The sequence below is a fragment of the Scomber scombrus genome, chromosome 22 (genome assembly GCF_963691925.1).
Source record: "Scomber scombrus chromosome 22, fScoSco1.1, whole genome shotgun sequence".
In the NCBI taxonomy this organism is placed as follows: Eukaryota; Metazoa; Chordata; class Actinopteri; order Scombriformes; family Scombridae; genus Scomber; species Scomber scombrus.
In genome coordinates, this window is record NC_084991.1 from 6994017 (window position 1) to 7010775 (window position 16759).

At 38.0% G+C, this 16759-nt stretch overlaps 2 protein-coding genes across 2 annotated transcripts in view; one reads left to right on the forward strand and one right to left on the reverse strand.

Moving 5' to 3' along the window:
- Positions 1 to 1669: 1669 nt before the first annotated feature.
- LOC134004495 (plexin-C1-like) lies at positions 1670 to 11290 on the reverse strand. Its single transcript, XM_062443795.1, has 16 exons — positions 10280 to 11290; positions 9942 to 10064; positions 8705 to 8839; positions 8495 to 8592; positions 8315 to 8420; positions 8066 to 8231; positions 7470 to 7572; positions 7089 to 7164; positions 5490 to 5531; positions 5239 to 5372; positions 4337 to 4516; positions 4047 to 4155; positions 3429 to 3611; positions 3177 to 3344; positions 2835 to 2934; positions 1670 to 2685 (listed from the first exon to the last, which is right to left on the reverse strand). Exons 1-16 carry the CDS (start codon positions 11288 to 11290, stop codon positions 2627 to 2629), a joined length of 2793 nt encoding a protein of 930 aa, XP_062299779.1. The 3' UTR covers positions 1670 to 2626.
- Positions 11291 to 12851: 1561 nt separating this feature from the next.
- The window catches only part of rerg (RAS-like, estrogen-regulated, growth inhibitor), a 38853-nt gene continuing 34945 nt past the window's right edge, over positions 12852 to 16759 (forward strand). The window contains exon 1 of the mRNA XM_062444012.1: positions 12852 to 13096. The gene's annotated coding sequence lies outside the window, so the exon portion shown is untranslated. The remainder of the gene's footprint in view (positions 13097 to 16759) is intronic.

Consider the following 16759-nt stretch of genomic DNA (forward strand, 5'->3'; position numbering starts at 1 on the left):
CGCCCAGCGAAACCGAAAATAATCTTTAATTCTGTGATATGTAATGATTTTGTAGATTTGCTGTTTTCATTCAGCTGCATTTGTCCCCCTTCTTCTACTCTTTCAAACAAAGTCTACACAGGAGACAGTGCATGGAGTGATGGACTGTGTTTGCGCTCGCGGATGCATACAGCGATCATGTCGTTGACCAGACAGGATGCAAATATTTGTTGAAGTCATAGTTTACTGTATTGACAGTGACTATCTGAACATGGAGCATGGTATTTTAATGTTAACTTGGTATTTTCAAGTGATTCAATAGGACTTAAAATAACTGCAAAGAAGCAGCGTTTCACACATCTACTTCGTAGTTGTTTTTTACTGACTCGTATTGATAAGTCCAACTCATTTCTTTAGTAACAGTAAGGGTGACATATATGTAGGCTATTTTTTGGATTTTCTCTTTTATATATATTTTAAATTATTATTTTTCCTATATAGGGCCTATTTTCACTGTAAACCTGACAAAGAGGTGGGTCCAACCGAGTGTGAAGACAAAGTCCTACTGAGGACAAGAGAGAAAATGTACAAAAAGAAAATACATTTATCGAAAATATAAAATATCACACCGTCACAATATATTTATGCATTCAAACATTTAGGTTATTGAGTTCATGTTAGCTAAATGTATTTCTGTGTAACAAAAACTCTAAAAGCTAACTGTAAAACAATTAGTAACATTTTGACATATTTTAAATGGGTAAAATCGAGTAAATGTTTTACTTACTTCATTTTGGGAGTTCATATGTTTAAAGTGTGTATTTCCTTGTTAATGTAGCAAAGTCTTGGTGTTTTCTTGTCCAGTTTTTGTTGAATTCAATTAGCTAACGAGAAGCAGGTGTTTACTAGCCTGTGAGAGGTGTGACGCAGTTTTTAATTAGTTATTTGTTTTTATTTCACGTATGTTTTGCTGTCAATGTTCTTTTATTCTTCTTATGTTCTTTTAATGTATTATCATTATTATTATAATTATTATTAGTTTATTTTATTTATTTATTTATAGCCTATTATTTCAAATCCGTGTGTCCGTGCTACAGACTGGTGTCTGTAATGGAGAAATTAACAGATCTATAGGCTAATGTGTTCATGTATATTACCTTTTCAGACCACATACTTTAGTATATGTAACAACTGTATACCTGAAGCAGCCGATAACGTAATAATTTTGCCCATTTTTTAATGTAATAAGCCAATAACGTAATAAAAGTCCTGAACCAATAATTTAATAAGTTATTACTTTTTACCACAGGCCAATAACATAATAACCAACCAATAACGTATAATACGATATTACTGTATTGGTTTGGTGTTTACGTAATTGGCCTGGGGGGAAAATCCTTTATAAATGTAATAACTTAATATCACTTTATTTAAGTTTAAGTTATTGGATATGAAGGGTCCCACTTTCATGGCCCTTAGTCTTACTATTGTCGCCTTCAAATATTTGCTTAAAGACCTGACCACACACATACAAACCCCCCTACACTCTTTCTTTCCCTCTATTTATTTGTTTATTTAACTTGATGGTTAGAATGATCTCCGGTCCTTCCTTTTGCTTTTTAGCAATTTAGGTTCCAAATGAAGTGGTAACAATGATGGACCTGTTATGTAGTATTGTTCTTAAATGGCATTTATTGATCAATTTACATGAATATAATTACAATTTTCAACTAATCAGTCTTTCCACTGTTTTAGGAAGGCAGTGTGGATGGAAAGTTTTTGCAGGTAGTCTTGTTCATTGTGTCTAACGTCCGTGTTCATGGTTCAGCTCAACTGAGGCAGTTCTGCACCACGGTGTCTTCGGCAAGATTAGCATTGCTGCTGGATGAAGCTGTTGGACTCAACTCAATATTTACAGTTTTTTTTCTACAGGTGAGTGTAAACCTCACCAAGTGTAGCCATAGAAGAACAAGACACCATAGAGGTTTGTCACCTCCAGTATAACAGCTGCACAAACTTCTTGATGATGGCTAAGTTGTGGTTTTATTTGCTGGGCTATTTTTAGGCCAATTGCAGCAACTGCCAAGAAGTTACCAGAAAAACGGCATAGACTCCTGGAAAGAGACTATTATTTACATGGCTTCAGACATTTACCATGTGATTGCAATGTCTCCACTTTCAGTCAAGTCAGAGACGTCTGCTGCATTTCCTCTAAGCTTTCTGATATGCTCTGTTTAATAAAGGTAAGCTAAGCTGTGGTTTTAGTATTTCCTTTGGTATTCATAGGCCAATTGCAGAAACTACCAGCAGGGTACTAGACCTCAAGTCAACCTGCCCCACAGCTTCCTGTAAGCTCTCTGATATGCTCAGTTTTATAAAGGCAAAAATGTCCCTGCACATAACACACATTTCAATTCTTTAGGTGACTTCCTATTTATACCTAGTAAAATAGAGAGTAAAATATAGAAAGTAGTTGTAAAAGCCCATCACTATACCACACTCACTGTATAGTTAATGTTGTTTCCCTCTACATACACATTTTGAGACCAATGAGTACTGATGGAGAAATAAGTATCAGCAAAGAATAAAAGTTAACATAATAAATGATATGTCCATCTTGATGTTGAAGTTGCAAAATGTTGGACGCTCAGAGCTTGTTCATCTCAGCAGTAAGTTTCTTTTGCCACCAGCAGATAATTACCAATGCTGAAAGACAAACACAAACTCATTCACACCAAGAAGACAAACAATTTCATCCATAAAACAGCAATGAAATGAAAGTGTGTTTGACCATAATGGGTTTTTAAAGATAGGGTGATTCAACCCTATCAGTAAAACCTTTGTAGTGTACTTACCAACAGTTACACAGGGTATCAGCAGGATACGCAGCGTCAGAAGCACCTGATGTAATAAAGATGGAGGCCCTAGTCCTACAGTCTTGTCTCCATACTTAATCTGGAAAACAGTCATGGCACTGCATTTAAAAAAAATCTGTTTTATAGCAGGAGGTTTCATCAAAGCCGTGGATCAGAAAATGTTAACGTATGATTACTACTTTAAAGGAAACAGCATAGTTTAAAAATCATTGGGTGGAAATCAATGGCTTTCATCTAAGGATTTTGCTGTTTCCACCCTCAGTACCTATAATCACAACACAGTCTGGGTCAAGCTTGGTGCAGTTTGTTGGAAAGACTTACCAATAAGTGCTGAAACTCAGTGTCAGATGTGCTTTGAATTTCACAGATTAAAAAATTAGTTTCGTTATGGGTACTTTTGGCTTCCATGTTGCAGAGGTAATGTTTTTCGTCCTGGACGCCCCATACTGTCAATTCTGCTGGGGTCATCTCCAGTTTGTCTGCCATTTTCTAAAAACAACGACAGAGGCAATTGCTATCTTTTGATGAATCAATGTCATATGTTGTTGCATGTTTGTTGGAAATATGTTGTACCTTTACGGTGATTATGTGCACATCATTCTGACTCCTTGTGGATGTGAAGCTGATAAATTCGGGGTCTGGATGGTAAGTGATACTTGTGGAGCAGGTCAAGGTTTCATTGGCAATTTTCAGAAACACATTGCTGGTAAAAGTTCCTTTAGTATTTTCAGCTGCAGGTGTGTCATAGATTAGATTCTGCAATAAATTAAAGTCATGATGACATGGTGTATCGTAAAACTAAAGCAATGTAATGAGACTTTACATTATATGACATTGTAAGATTTTCATGAAATAAAACCCTGTTCTTTAATACCATTGGTGTGCATGTCTTCAGCAATAGTCATTCAATACATTTACATTCTGCTCTTAATTTAATCTTTTTTTTAGCCGTTTTCATAGTAAATGATGATGATTAAACCACATTTGCTGTTATCACCAGTAACCACAGATCACCAAATCAACCACAACAGAAATCTTAAGGACTTAGATTGTATGGTGTTGTCACAAATTTAGAGATGACATGATATAAAGCTGCTTAACAAAGATATAAATGATGACTTAATGTAATGTAACATACTTGGAAATGACATAACTGGCGATGCATTGGTGTGTGTATGTGTACAGACCCACCTGAGAGTTGCTGTTTCTGGGAAGCCTGACATCCCGCATGGCGTGGCTGTGTATGACCCCTTCCACAAATTCCAGGTGGGATCCCGTGAGTGTGATCTTCCTATTTCCACTACACAACATAGAGCAAAGGAATTTTCATTCTGACACACACTTCAGTCAAAAAGGTACTTGTAAGTTTGTAGCTATACTTTGTTGGGCTATCTAGGTGAGTTCAGATGTCACAGTGTTGTTATTGGCATACTATTGTGTTGGGAATATAATCATAAAAATACAAACAAATCCACTCATACCTCATCCAGCTGCTGCTTGGTGTAATGGCGGTGCAGGATGGTGGTGACCTGTAGGTGATTTTAGTGTTGCCATGGCAACTACCATCTGGTAGGACAACACATACTTTGACCACGCCTTTACTGTCAGCTCTGGGAATGTGGAACGTCAGATTCACACCTGTGTTGTTCCATACAGGAGATCTGACCAGAGCCCACAGGATGACACAGAGAGAGAAATCAGCCACCATATACAGTACATATGACACAAATACTACAGAAAATGTCACTAATATAGCAAAAAACTAAACATTAATATACATTCAGTCGACTGAGAAGCAAGTCTATGAAGTCTTTAAATTGTTCAATAATAACTGGAAATATCCAGAGTCGTTGAACTCCTGAAGCAGAAGCACACTGTGCTTTAGTTTTGAGTTGACAGAGAGAATGTCTGAGCAATGATGCTGACAGTAAAAAGGTCTGTTTTTAGCTTAAAGGGAAATGCAACACATTTGACTGTGACAATGTGCTAAAGATAAAAACTGTGAACTGACCAAATCAACATATGTTCTGTTGACAATTAATGGCTGTCTGACTTAAGATGATAAACTAACACCAATTTGAAGTTATAGTCTTCAGTTCCTAACATGTGTAATTCACAGTGTAAATGAATATGTTTTGTGTTCAGTCTCTGGAGCAGAGCCATGTTTTATATCACAAATCCAGCTTCTGCACATTCAAACACTGCACTCATAAATATTGTCTAGACAGTCACTGATAAGTGCTGACTGAACTGTCAGGCAGAATATATTTATTCTTAATAATAGTGGCACTTCCCTTTTATAATTGCCATTTTGGATAGTTTTTTAAAAATCAATTAACAAACTTTAGACAAATAAATAAATTCCTGCTCTAAAGTGACTCACTCTCGTAGAGTGCAGTCCATGTCTGCCTGGATCCTCACTCTGGTCACGTCACTGAGGTTGTGACCTGTCAACAGTGCGTGGTTTTTGCCGTAAAAAGACACAACGCTGGGAGTGATGGAGGAGATCTCTGGCTTCTGACAGTAAAACAAGCACAATGTTTGTAATGTGTTACTTTATCTCCTCGTGTCTTCAACCTCAGAAAAATGTTAATAAAGGTGATATTCAGAGAGTTCAGAGAAGTTCAGACTCACAGAAATGTTCGTTCCTGATTCCTTCATTTGGCAAACACTGTACTGCAGAAGGAAGTAAGAGGAAGGAATTCAGCAGTTTTAACATTCACTGATGGTACTATTTGAACTTTAGAAATGTAACTATGAGTCTTTCAAATGTTGAATTAAAGGACTCCGACATCTTGTACCAAGAGATATCAGTTTAATCTCTGTGCGTTATAATATGTAGATTCAGAATGTTTCAGCTAACATTAGCTTAGCACAAACACTAGAAACAGTGGAAACAGCTTGTCTACCTTTGTCAAACTCCTTTTATGTCTTTACATGTTGTATGTTTATGATTAATGCAAAAGTAGCTCAAATGAAAAAAATTTGGGTAAATGAGCAGTTAGCTTAGCTGGGTGCATTGAGGTGAAGTTTTTAAAAAAAGATTTTTTCTGGCATAGACAACTTTATTAGCAGTAGAGAGATAGGAAATCACGTGAGAGAGGGGGGTGTGACATACAGCAAAGGTCCTCCGGACGGGATTCTGACCGGTGCCCGCCGCGTATGTGGCATGATCCCTAACCACTTGACCACCTGCGTGCCCTGTGAGGTGAAGTTGCCATCCTGTTAGCTCTTTGTTCTAGGCTAGGCCATTACGCTACGTTAGGTTTACTGAATAAGTTTATCAGTTTATTGGTGATATTTGCTGTTTGTTTCCAGTACAGGAAGCTAACAATAACTGCTTGTTGAACCTTTATTGCTGTCAGATGCTGTGCTGACAGTCTGTTGAACAATATTTGTTGACATTCAGTGAATGGATAATGAATATGCACTCATGTACTCAACATTGCTGACAGCAGATAATAAAAGTGAAATGATGTTGCATCTGCTAATCTCTGGTAAATATCTGCATATTAAGGAAGTGCTATCAGACCGCTATCACTAATAATCTTCAAAATGATCGTGGTGATACACTGATGCGAAAATGTAGCTCCTAGAAATGTAGCATACAAATACAATGTATGTAATGTTTGTAAAAACCTTTGTATAGAGGATAAATACATTTATTCTTACTGTAGTGGCCATTTGTCCAGAAAAAATAAAATAAAACTTTAAACCAAAATCAAAAATCAAAATAAACAAAAGGCCACTGATGCATCATGGGGATGTGGTTTAACGCAGGCAAAAGAAGATGAATGTCCATTCCAATCTTGCATTTTTGTTTTGATTTATTGCAACAAAATAAAACAAACAAAAGAACGAACAAAAACCACGGCTGCTGCTGCCTCTCTTGCGCTGGTAAAAAAAAAACCCAGGTGCATGCTGGTCTTCAATGTGCCTACCTCCTCAAATAAGTTATTTGAGAAGGTAGGCACCTGGGTTTTATTTGAAATAACCTACTACACAAAAGTGCCCACAGCTTCTAACCAATCACCAAAAAATACTAACTATGCAAATCTAAATATGGTAAACAATTAACTAACAAACCAAGAATATGATCAAAAATCTAATTAAATAAAGCAAACATTTAAGTAAGTCAAACAAAGTTACTCATAATTAGTAAATTCAATTTACAACTAAAACTAAAACCAAAAACTAAACTTAAAAAAACAAACAATTAGCTCCAACACTTACATTCTTTAGTTCTGCAGTCGCCCAGGAACAGACATCTTGGCTCCAGTCACATCCAGCATCAAGACATCGCTGACACCTGAATAGAGAAAACAAATGTTATCACCTACAATGAGATTAACATTAATGTTACAATCTAATATCAACCATAATGACATGATACAACACAAGACCACTAGGCAGTAATATACTGTTACTGATGATAAAACACAACCTCTACCAACAATGTTAAATGTTGCTGAAGTTTTCCCAAAAAATGGCTTTAGTGTAATGATTATGATCTGATTGTGTATGTACACACATATATTAGTATGTATTAGGGTTTTTAGGGCTATTAGTAATATTATGAGGTATTATAAAAGCTTAAAATGATGGTGAACTTACAAGTCAGAGGTAGCTGGTCCTCTGATGTCCGAGCACTTCATTAGCTTCAGTTGTTCTAACCAATCAATCTTCCCCAGTCTAATCCTTATTGTGACATCCAGGCCTGTTATTTCAAAATATTACAACAAATGTCATAGATATAAAAACACAAGTCATAACTTTCTGCAATTCATGTGTTTTATGTGCATAAAACAACATTGTGAAACACACATTTATGAAGTGGCAGAGATTTTTTCTCTTTTCAAGTCATCTCAAAATGTAATATCTGTGGTTGTCTTGTGCTCTTTTGGGTGATGCGAATCAATGAGTAGGACTGCTTTTTGTGGAGAATTGAATTAATTAATGAATGTATTGTTGTCAGGTATTTCATTCTGGATTAGTCGAGACAAAGATTTTATCTAGTTAAATACACTCTCTCAATAACACATTCAAACAAATCTATATCAGTTTTTATATTACTATAAAATAAATACATATTAAATATACTGCAATAGCAGATTTTATCCATGTTGTGCACTTTTTCTAGCTACAGAATTAAATGGACATATACATATATATATATCAAAATGTTTATATTATATTTAGATGTCACTGACCTTCAGTGGGAAGTGCACTATTTGAGAGGATGCAGGTGCATTGTGGGAACTGTGGGGGAGCGCTTTCCCTGCTACATAACTCATTGAAACTTGAAGAGATTTGACAGGTGAAATTAGACAGCGACTTCTGACCCACAGTCAGGTGTGTCTGGATCTTTAGTGTGATCTGAGAAAAGATGTGAGTGTTTAAAAGAGGAAACAATGACAGTAAAAACTGATTACAGATAAAAGCTTGAACATGATCTGTACCTGGTCAGTGGCGTCTTTTGTTACAGTGTAGGAAACCATTTTCTGCTTGTAATCTTCAGGAATGGATAACCAGTCTGAATCTGGGCATTCATCTTCAAATGTGCATCTAAGAAGAGAAAATTATATTATTACAGAGTTCATAACTGTTTGAAGATGTAATCTGCAGATTTCATGTCTGACCTGTTAGAGCCACACCAGACACAGTATGGATCCTGTGCAGACCAACAGTCCTGCAGAGTTTCATATGTGCTGCACTTTGACACAGGTACACGCTTCATCTACAACAAAGCACAAACATTCAGCAGCATTGTGACAGTATGGCTTAACAAGGCATTGCAGATTTAAAATGTTCCAGTGTTCACCACAGTGCACATGTACAAATACACTTACCTGGTTTTGAAATGCCACATACAGTTGTTTATGATCCACTTCATCTAGATGTATTTTGGGAAACAGTTTGTGGTCATCATTGGCCCTGTAGAGCACCTTGGGACAGGTGGTGTGATAGTTGTTGTCCACAGCAAGCTGACAACAAGAATAGTAGCTTTGGTTATGTTTCTGAGAGGCTGAGCTTCTCTGATGGTAAATATCACAATCACAGGTTGAATAAATCAAAAATAGCTATTTTAAACTGAAGATATGGCTAATATGACATTGGGAGGTCAGCTAGTGCTAACTAACCTAATTGTATCGTAGCTGTCATGTAATTTATGAGTTTATTAGTTATATGTGGCATAATGTTACCGAGAAATTCTTTTCATGTTCAATTAACACCTCGATCTGTGACCAAAACGTTCAACTTTGCAACGTTTACAAATAGAATGTATATCTAACAAGAAGTGTACAGGGTGTGGACAATACAGCAACATTTCTTGTCACAAACTAATGAACTAAAATCCTGTCCTGACACTAGATGTAGTGTTGCATTTCTTGCAGTGTTGTGTATGGTTTGACGCCTCTTTCTTTCACACGGGATGTGGAACAAACAGCTCTTGTGTGAAAGCAACCTAAGACATAAGATTAAGTTTAACTTCAGCTTCAGTTCACAAACTATGACAACCAGCAAGGATTTAGATTTAAACTTTAGAGTATCTAAATCTTAATTCTTTATTTTGAGAATTAAACACGCATCCCCTGCAGGGTTAAGTGGTATAATCCCGTTTTCTTCATCATGAGGAAAGCAGCTCTGGCCAGGCTGTATTAATGTCAGTTACAATGGTGATATGTTCTCACATTTGCAAAGTAAACATAAAAGCTTCTTCCCACACCACTACTATATAATTAAATTATGTATTGTCCATCTATATGCTGAATATGTTTCATCAGAAACTTCTCAGTTGTGGGTGATCTTGTAATTGTTAAAATTTCACACTCAAACATTTAGTCTATTGTAATAAGTCCCTTATTTGCCCACTCCTTAAACCCTGCATCAACTTTACTTGGCAGAAAATCCACATTCTTTGCAATCTGCTTTGCTCTTGATATTGTTGAGTTTTAAAAAAATAATCCCAGGCAGTTTGTCTCCTCATTTTGCATTAAACATTCAGCCATTCCAAAAAGTTGTGCTGCCCAGTAATACAAATTCAAATTGGGAAGATTATGGCCTCCTTTAAAAAAAACCACACACCTTTAAGAGCTGTCCATCTCCTGTCCCAACAAAGAAAACCATCCAGCTCCTTTGTCTCACTACCAGCACAGAGGTCATGTAGTTCTGCCTGAAGAGTGTTTTCTTTGGCTTCAGGGTCTTTGGCTATGAAACACAAAAACTGGTATCAGTTATAAATCCAACAGGTATTAGTGGATGCTTAATCTGTTGAGTTTTCAGGTTGGAAACCACAGGTGTCCTTACAGTTAAAGCTTAAAATGACCGGACCCATCAGCTGTTTTCAACCAAAAAAAAAAAACCCAATGCAAACAGGTGAAATACTTTTTTTTTTTTTTTTTTTTTTTTTTTTTAAATATAACCTTAACGTTTATGCCGTCACATCGAGCAGCACTGCAGAAGTCTGGATCTTCATCGGTTCTTAGGGTGAGATCGGGACTGATGTCAAACATGACCAGCTCGGTGTTGACTTGTCCTCCGTCTACACTGAACACGCCGCTCCAGAGCACCGATGGCCCGCCAGGTACCACCGAGGAGGCCAGGAGTCTGCTGCCTTTACCACCAAGATCAGAGATATCGAGAGACGCACCACGCAGTGACTTCATCGTCTGGACCTTGTTCGTTTTACCTTCGAGCCAAATGAGACGAACTTTGTTGCCTTCTTTGTCTGAAGGCACGTTGGAGAAAAGATAGATGATTGAACTGATCTGAAATCCGTCCACAAAACTCACATTACCTTTACTTTTAAACGGAGGGGTAGACTTCTCGCTAAAGGAAAATATGCCTCCTGGCTGATTGTTATTTGTACTGTGAAGATACACTGCCTCTGAACCAAAGGAGCATTTGGGCTTTGAGGATTCGTCTTGCTGTATGGCGGTCAGAATATAAGTCTCGGTGGTACTTGATCTCTCCACATCCACCAGGAATGCGACGGACGCGCTGTTGGGGTTCACTGGTCCCACAAGAACGGGTTCACTGTACCGCACTTTAGAGATGTCTGCCAGGTCCAGCACCTCGCAGTAGCTGCATCCGTTGTCAGTCACACCGCAGCTGATCAATGTGTGATTATCATCAAACGGCAGTAACACATTGACACTGAAAGTTGCGTTCCACTCATCCTTCCCGGAAACCCGGTAAAAGTTGAAGGCATTCTCTTGTTTATCTTCCTTCAAGATTCCTCTCTGGGTCAGACTCCGGACCAGAGTCAGGTCGTGGTTCAGCTGGTACAGTATGTCATCTGTGGAGACGTAAACGGAGTCGTTGGCCACGGCGAAGTGGCGGACGTCTCCATTAAAAATAAAACCTCCACCCTCCTCCAGGCACCGACCTGGTTTTCCCAAGAAAATAAAAATCAGACCAGACAGCAGGATCATCTTCTTGCAGTGGTGGCAGCAAAATGCTCATACTTTAACGTCCTGCATGGTGCTCTGCACTCCGCCACAGTGTCACTGGAGTCGTGCGTAAAAGCGCAGTGCGCGTCGGTGAAAAAGAGAAGTGCTGAAAGTGGGAGGGAGCGCGCCCAGGAAAACCGAAAATAATCAGACATTTTAATTCTCTACTGTGTTTGCACTCGTTAAAAACATCATCGAACAAGTGAATAAACACTGATTCTCAATAAGAAAGCATGTTTTGTGACCAATTCATATATGAGAACAGTCCCTGGGTATTTGACAATGGTTTGTATGGTATAGCATGTTTGATGCCAATCCAATTTAAAAAGTCAAGTCAAGTAAAGTTGAAAATTCACCTGTTTCAGACGATGATTCTGTTTCAATTACAAAACTGGGAGGAAAAATCGTGAAGGATTCCTTTTCCCCGCGTCCATCAACAGATGGAATTTAGGACACATTGTGTATTGAATATTGTTGCGTCTAGCTGATTTTAGAGACAGAATCCTGACATAAAGGGGCAAACTGTACAATGTCTTAAGAACTTTTGACTATCTCATGAATAACAGACCATGTCATCTGACACCTGTTTTTCAGACCTACCATCTTTTCCTGTATGCAGGTTGGCACCGGGCTACTACAGACATCTATTAACATCTGAGTGACATCTAGCGTTACTCAGACACTGTTAAGACATTAATAAGATTAATTCTTGTACATTCCTGATAGTTTGTGAGGTATTAAACAAATTAATTCAGTGTAAGCAAATGCTATATGACAGTTGGAACACTTCCATTTGATCAATAGATGCAGACATATATAAAATAAACACGTGACTTGGTTTTGAATAGGCTATCAGTGTGGGCATCTTGTTGCTTCAAAGAAGAGCTGAAACATCCTGAAAATAAAATAAATATAACAAGATGTAAGGCAAGCATTAGATGTAAGGATCAACGAGAATTCAAATCACATGTTGACTGAAAGAACTCACACAACAAACCTAAAGGGCTTTTGGTATAAAATAAAATAAAAAACCCACACCATTTAAAGGGCGCTTCAACGATTTGTGGAGTGAAAGATGCTCCTAAGATGCATCATGGGAAATGTAGTATTCAGTGATTTAGGAGCCTGACTATTAGTTGGGATTGCACAGCATCTGCTTTTTCGATTTTTAGCATTCGTTTTAAATTATTTCTCTTATGAGCCCTCCAACTCATGGAAGTGCAACACTGAGCGCCTGGAGCCCACCTTGAACACCATTTACCACATGTAACCTCTTTACATTACTTTGGTCATAGTCGGGACGTAATAACTAGGCGCAATGCGATGTTTAAATATGTGGAATAACCCTTTACAAGTCCAGAGACTGCATTATCACGTTTATCCTCCAGATGTCGCTGTCCTCTCAGTGTGGAGATGCAGCGGCATGCAGCAGCCAGGTCAGTGGCAGCAGAGTGTCGGGAACTCCAGCAGCTCCGCTCCGTATATTTCCACTGACCCTCCGCTTGAGGGATTCATTCATCCCAGTCAGAGCTGCTGCTCGGTCTCTCCGACGGGATCTCTTCATCCATCCATCCATCTATCCATCTATTTACCCATCTGTCCATCCATCTGCCCATCCAGGTTTCTATCTCTCCGTCCATCCAGCGGTGAGCGGTGTCAGCATCTACATCTGGGAAGGTCAGATGTATCATTTTTGAACAGCGGACCTGCCAACTTTATTTTTTTATTCCCCTCCTCTTTAAGAGTGCTTCATCACCGAGAGAGTATCACTGAATTCAGCGGTCGCTGGTGAGTCTTCCTGCCAGTGTTTTCATGTGAGGTGCGTCCCTTCAGGAGACAGCACTGCAATACTGAGGTGGGGAAATGATCAAACCTGTGGTCAGGCAGGATAAGAGGTTTGATATTTCACCAACAGAGTCAGACCTTTAAGGAAGGTCATGCTGACACTCTGGGACATTCCTCTGAGATAAAGCTGTCTCATTACATAAAATAACTGGTAATTTCTTGTTCTACTCAAGTGGGTCTTTGGCATTCATTTTAACTTAAACTGACCTTATCTTAATTGATGTTCAATTATATCACTAATGTATAGGCTACCAATGGTGTCTCACTAATGTACTTTCTCTTTCTGTCAGATATGACATTTAAACATTAAAAAGTTTGAGAAGTCTTTCCAGCCAGACATTTCTGATATCAAATGGAAACAAACTGAAGATAAATACACAGTGTCAAGATAATACAGCCTTCTGTAATGCAGTCAAAGGAGTGGGTCTCCACTTGAATCTTCACCAATGTGTAGTTTCATCCCACTTTGCTGCCTGATCTCCCTCCACCATCCCTTCTTGGGTTTGAGGATGTAATTTGCATTCATGAGCTGCGCTGTATGTTGTATAATAGCCCAAATCTCAATGGAGTTTAGGGTCAGTCAGCACATCCAACACGCGTCTTTGCCAAACTAGGGTCTAGGGGACTCTCAGGGGTCCTGAAAAAGGATGTGGGTTTATTTTCAGGAAAAGTTAAGATTTGTTTACTATCAGTGTTGTTGCATTGACTTGAAATCAGCAGCAAGAGGGAATGAAGGCAAGATAAGATTACAGAAACTTGAATATTTTCAAAAACAACAAGTTACAGCAGCCCTGAGATAACATCTATATATCAAGATGAAGTTAACGCAGTATGAAGCATTCCTGTGATGTGCAGTGTTCATGATTCATAGCGTACTCAAGTACCGTACTTACACTACTATAATTCTTTATTATGTGTACTTGAGTTTTTCCATTTGATGCTACTTACATGATACTTCATTTCCACTACTTTTCAGATGGAAATATTATATTTTTTGCTTCACCACATGTGATGATCTGATTGCACTAGTTACTTTGCAGATTAGGATTTCACATACAAATACATGATCAGATTAAACAATATTACATTTTTAGACATTAACTACACAACAGTAAGTAGTTAAAATGATCTCTACTTTGACCAGTGACAACATTAAAAAGCTGTTTACGCATGAATACATATAATGAATACTTTTATTTTCAATGCTTTAAAGGCACACTATGGAGTTTTTCACGGCTAGTGCTGTTATGTAGCAATGTTTTAAAGAGTGGGTCACTGTATTGTTTTATTATGGTAAGAAACACAGAATATAAACCTAACTTTTGTTTGTTTACTAGAACTCCACAAAGCACCCTTAAATACTGCTAATACTTTGCTACTTTTTTCGAGTAGAGGATTTTTACTTGTACTTCCTGTATATTTTCATCGATGTGGTATTTGTACTTTTACTTAAGCAAAGGATTTGATTACTTTCACCACTGATGACTCACAGAGCTGTTCTTATTAGAGGTTGCTCTGTTTTCTTCCCTACAACAGAAGAAAAAGACAAAATCCTTTCAGACAGGAGTCCTTGTGATGAAAATATTTGATCAAACAGTATAACAGCATTAGCGCTGTCTGAGAAAGACTCTCACCACTGAACACCAACGGTGTTTGCAGCAGCTACAAAGGGAACTGAAAGGGAAGGAGGGTATTTCTTTTTGTTTCCATTTAACAACCGGATCATTTTTACAGATATGATTAAACAACAATCCCGTAACAGTTAGTTTTAATGTAATTTTGAGCATTTTGAATGAAATGTCAGTAGTTGTGTTTGAATAGGAAATTGTTGCCTTTTGTGCACCACTGGTATTACTGGTTTTCCTCCAGAGGCAGTGCACCAGTTCACTATATGTATTTTGATGACAAGCCTGTGGTTTGCTGTCTTTGTATAGCCTGTGGTGCAGCAGGTCTCCTCCCAGGGTTTGGAGCTCAGAGGTCTGTAATCTCCCTCAACCGCAGCACCACCACCCAGATTCATTACTCAGGGTAAAAATGACACAAAACCCAGCTGGGCACACAGTGGAAAAAAATATACACGTGCCCAGTTTGACAGTTTGGAGTTTCAAGGTCCTATATAGGGAAGAGGTCCATGGGTAGATAAAGCAAAGATGTGAAGAAAGGATCGGGTCTATTATTGGTTTAAACTTTGGTGTTATGCCAATCTCATGTACTTGAAAGTGAAAGTTCGTTTTTTTTCTTTCCCAACACTAACAGACAAGTTTTAGTCACATAGGCATTACAGTTATTTAGACATCTATGACATAGTTTGTTGGGATGAAACAAAATCTGAAAATACACCAGTTCTGATAAAAAAAAAATCATATCAGAACAAGTACCTTACACTATAACATGGTGCTGTTGGTACTTATTGTTTTCAGTTTATAACTACTCATTTTTGGCCTGTGTTTTTGTGCCTCTTTCATAACATTGTTGTTACTACTTTTGATTTGGGTTTATTGCAGCAATGTAGTTCGTGCTTTTTTTCTTGAGTGTGGTATTCTAAATCATATGTGTAGGTGTTCATTCACTTCCCGCTCTTTTTGCGGACCAGACCTGCTGTTTTGAAAGTTTAAAATAATCTGACTTTGGGTTTTTTCTTACAAAATAGTTTGACGTTTTAGGACATTTTGTTTTGATGAGAGTTAGAGAAGACCGATACCACTCTCAGACATAAGAGTTGTATCGATCTTCTCATCTCATTCTCTGCAAGAAATTAGATGTAGAAAAGGAGAGAGACAGCTAGTCCAGAATAAGGATGCGTCACTCTTAGTTCTTTATGGGGGGCCTCAGTTAAAGGCTCAGGGTAAGGTTTCAGTCCAGCATTTTGGAAAATACACATCTGGGTCGTCCTAGCAATCTGAGTCAGCTGAAAAGATCGATATTTACTGGATTGTGGTTTTAGGAGCAGTTACGTGTTGGAAGTATTTCTTGTTTTCCAACAACCGCAGGTCTCAGTGACTACAGGTTTGCTGTTGATTCTACAGAAAAACCCCCACAACAGAACAGGAGTCTGACGAGGCTTCTAGCTGACTAGATACAACATGTAGATACATGCTTTGAAGTTGTTGCTAGGTGTTTTTTGTCACTTTTGATAAAGCTGGTCTAGGAGTTTCCCCCTAATTCCAGTCTTTTGTGCTAAGGTCAGCTAAACCCATTATGGCACGTTTACCTCAATACTGGGTGCACAGAGGTGAGGTTGATAGCGATCATCTTGTTTACTTTGCAAAGGTGCCTAACTCTAACGAGTATGCTAGTATTTCGCAAAATATTTGTCTGCTCCTTGAAATGCATGTTCTGCTACTGGTGTGCAGCAGTGTTGTTTGTCTTGGATCTCTGATGTAAAGATACTGTTTTTCTGCAGTCAGAAGCTTTGTGCTTTACCATATACATGTAGTTTGTTTTTGTGGTTGTTGTTGATAACCGGTGGAAGTTATTTTTGGATTTTTTTTAGTGTCTCTATGTATTGTAGTCAGTAGTTATGTCTTTGAAGCAGAAAGTTGAGAGTGTAACAGCTGCTTAACTGAAACTTTTCATCTTGTGACTTTATTACATGACTGAGGTGTT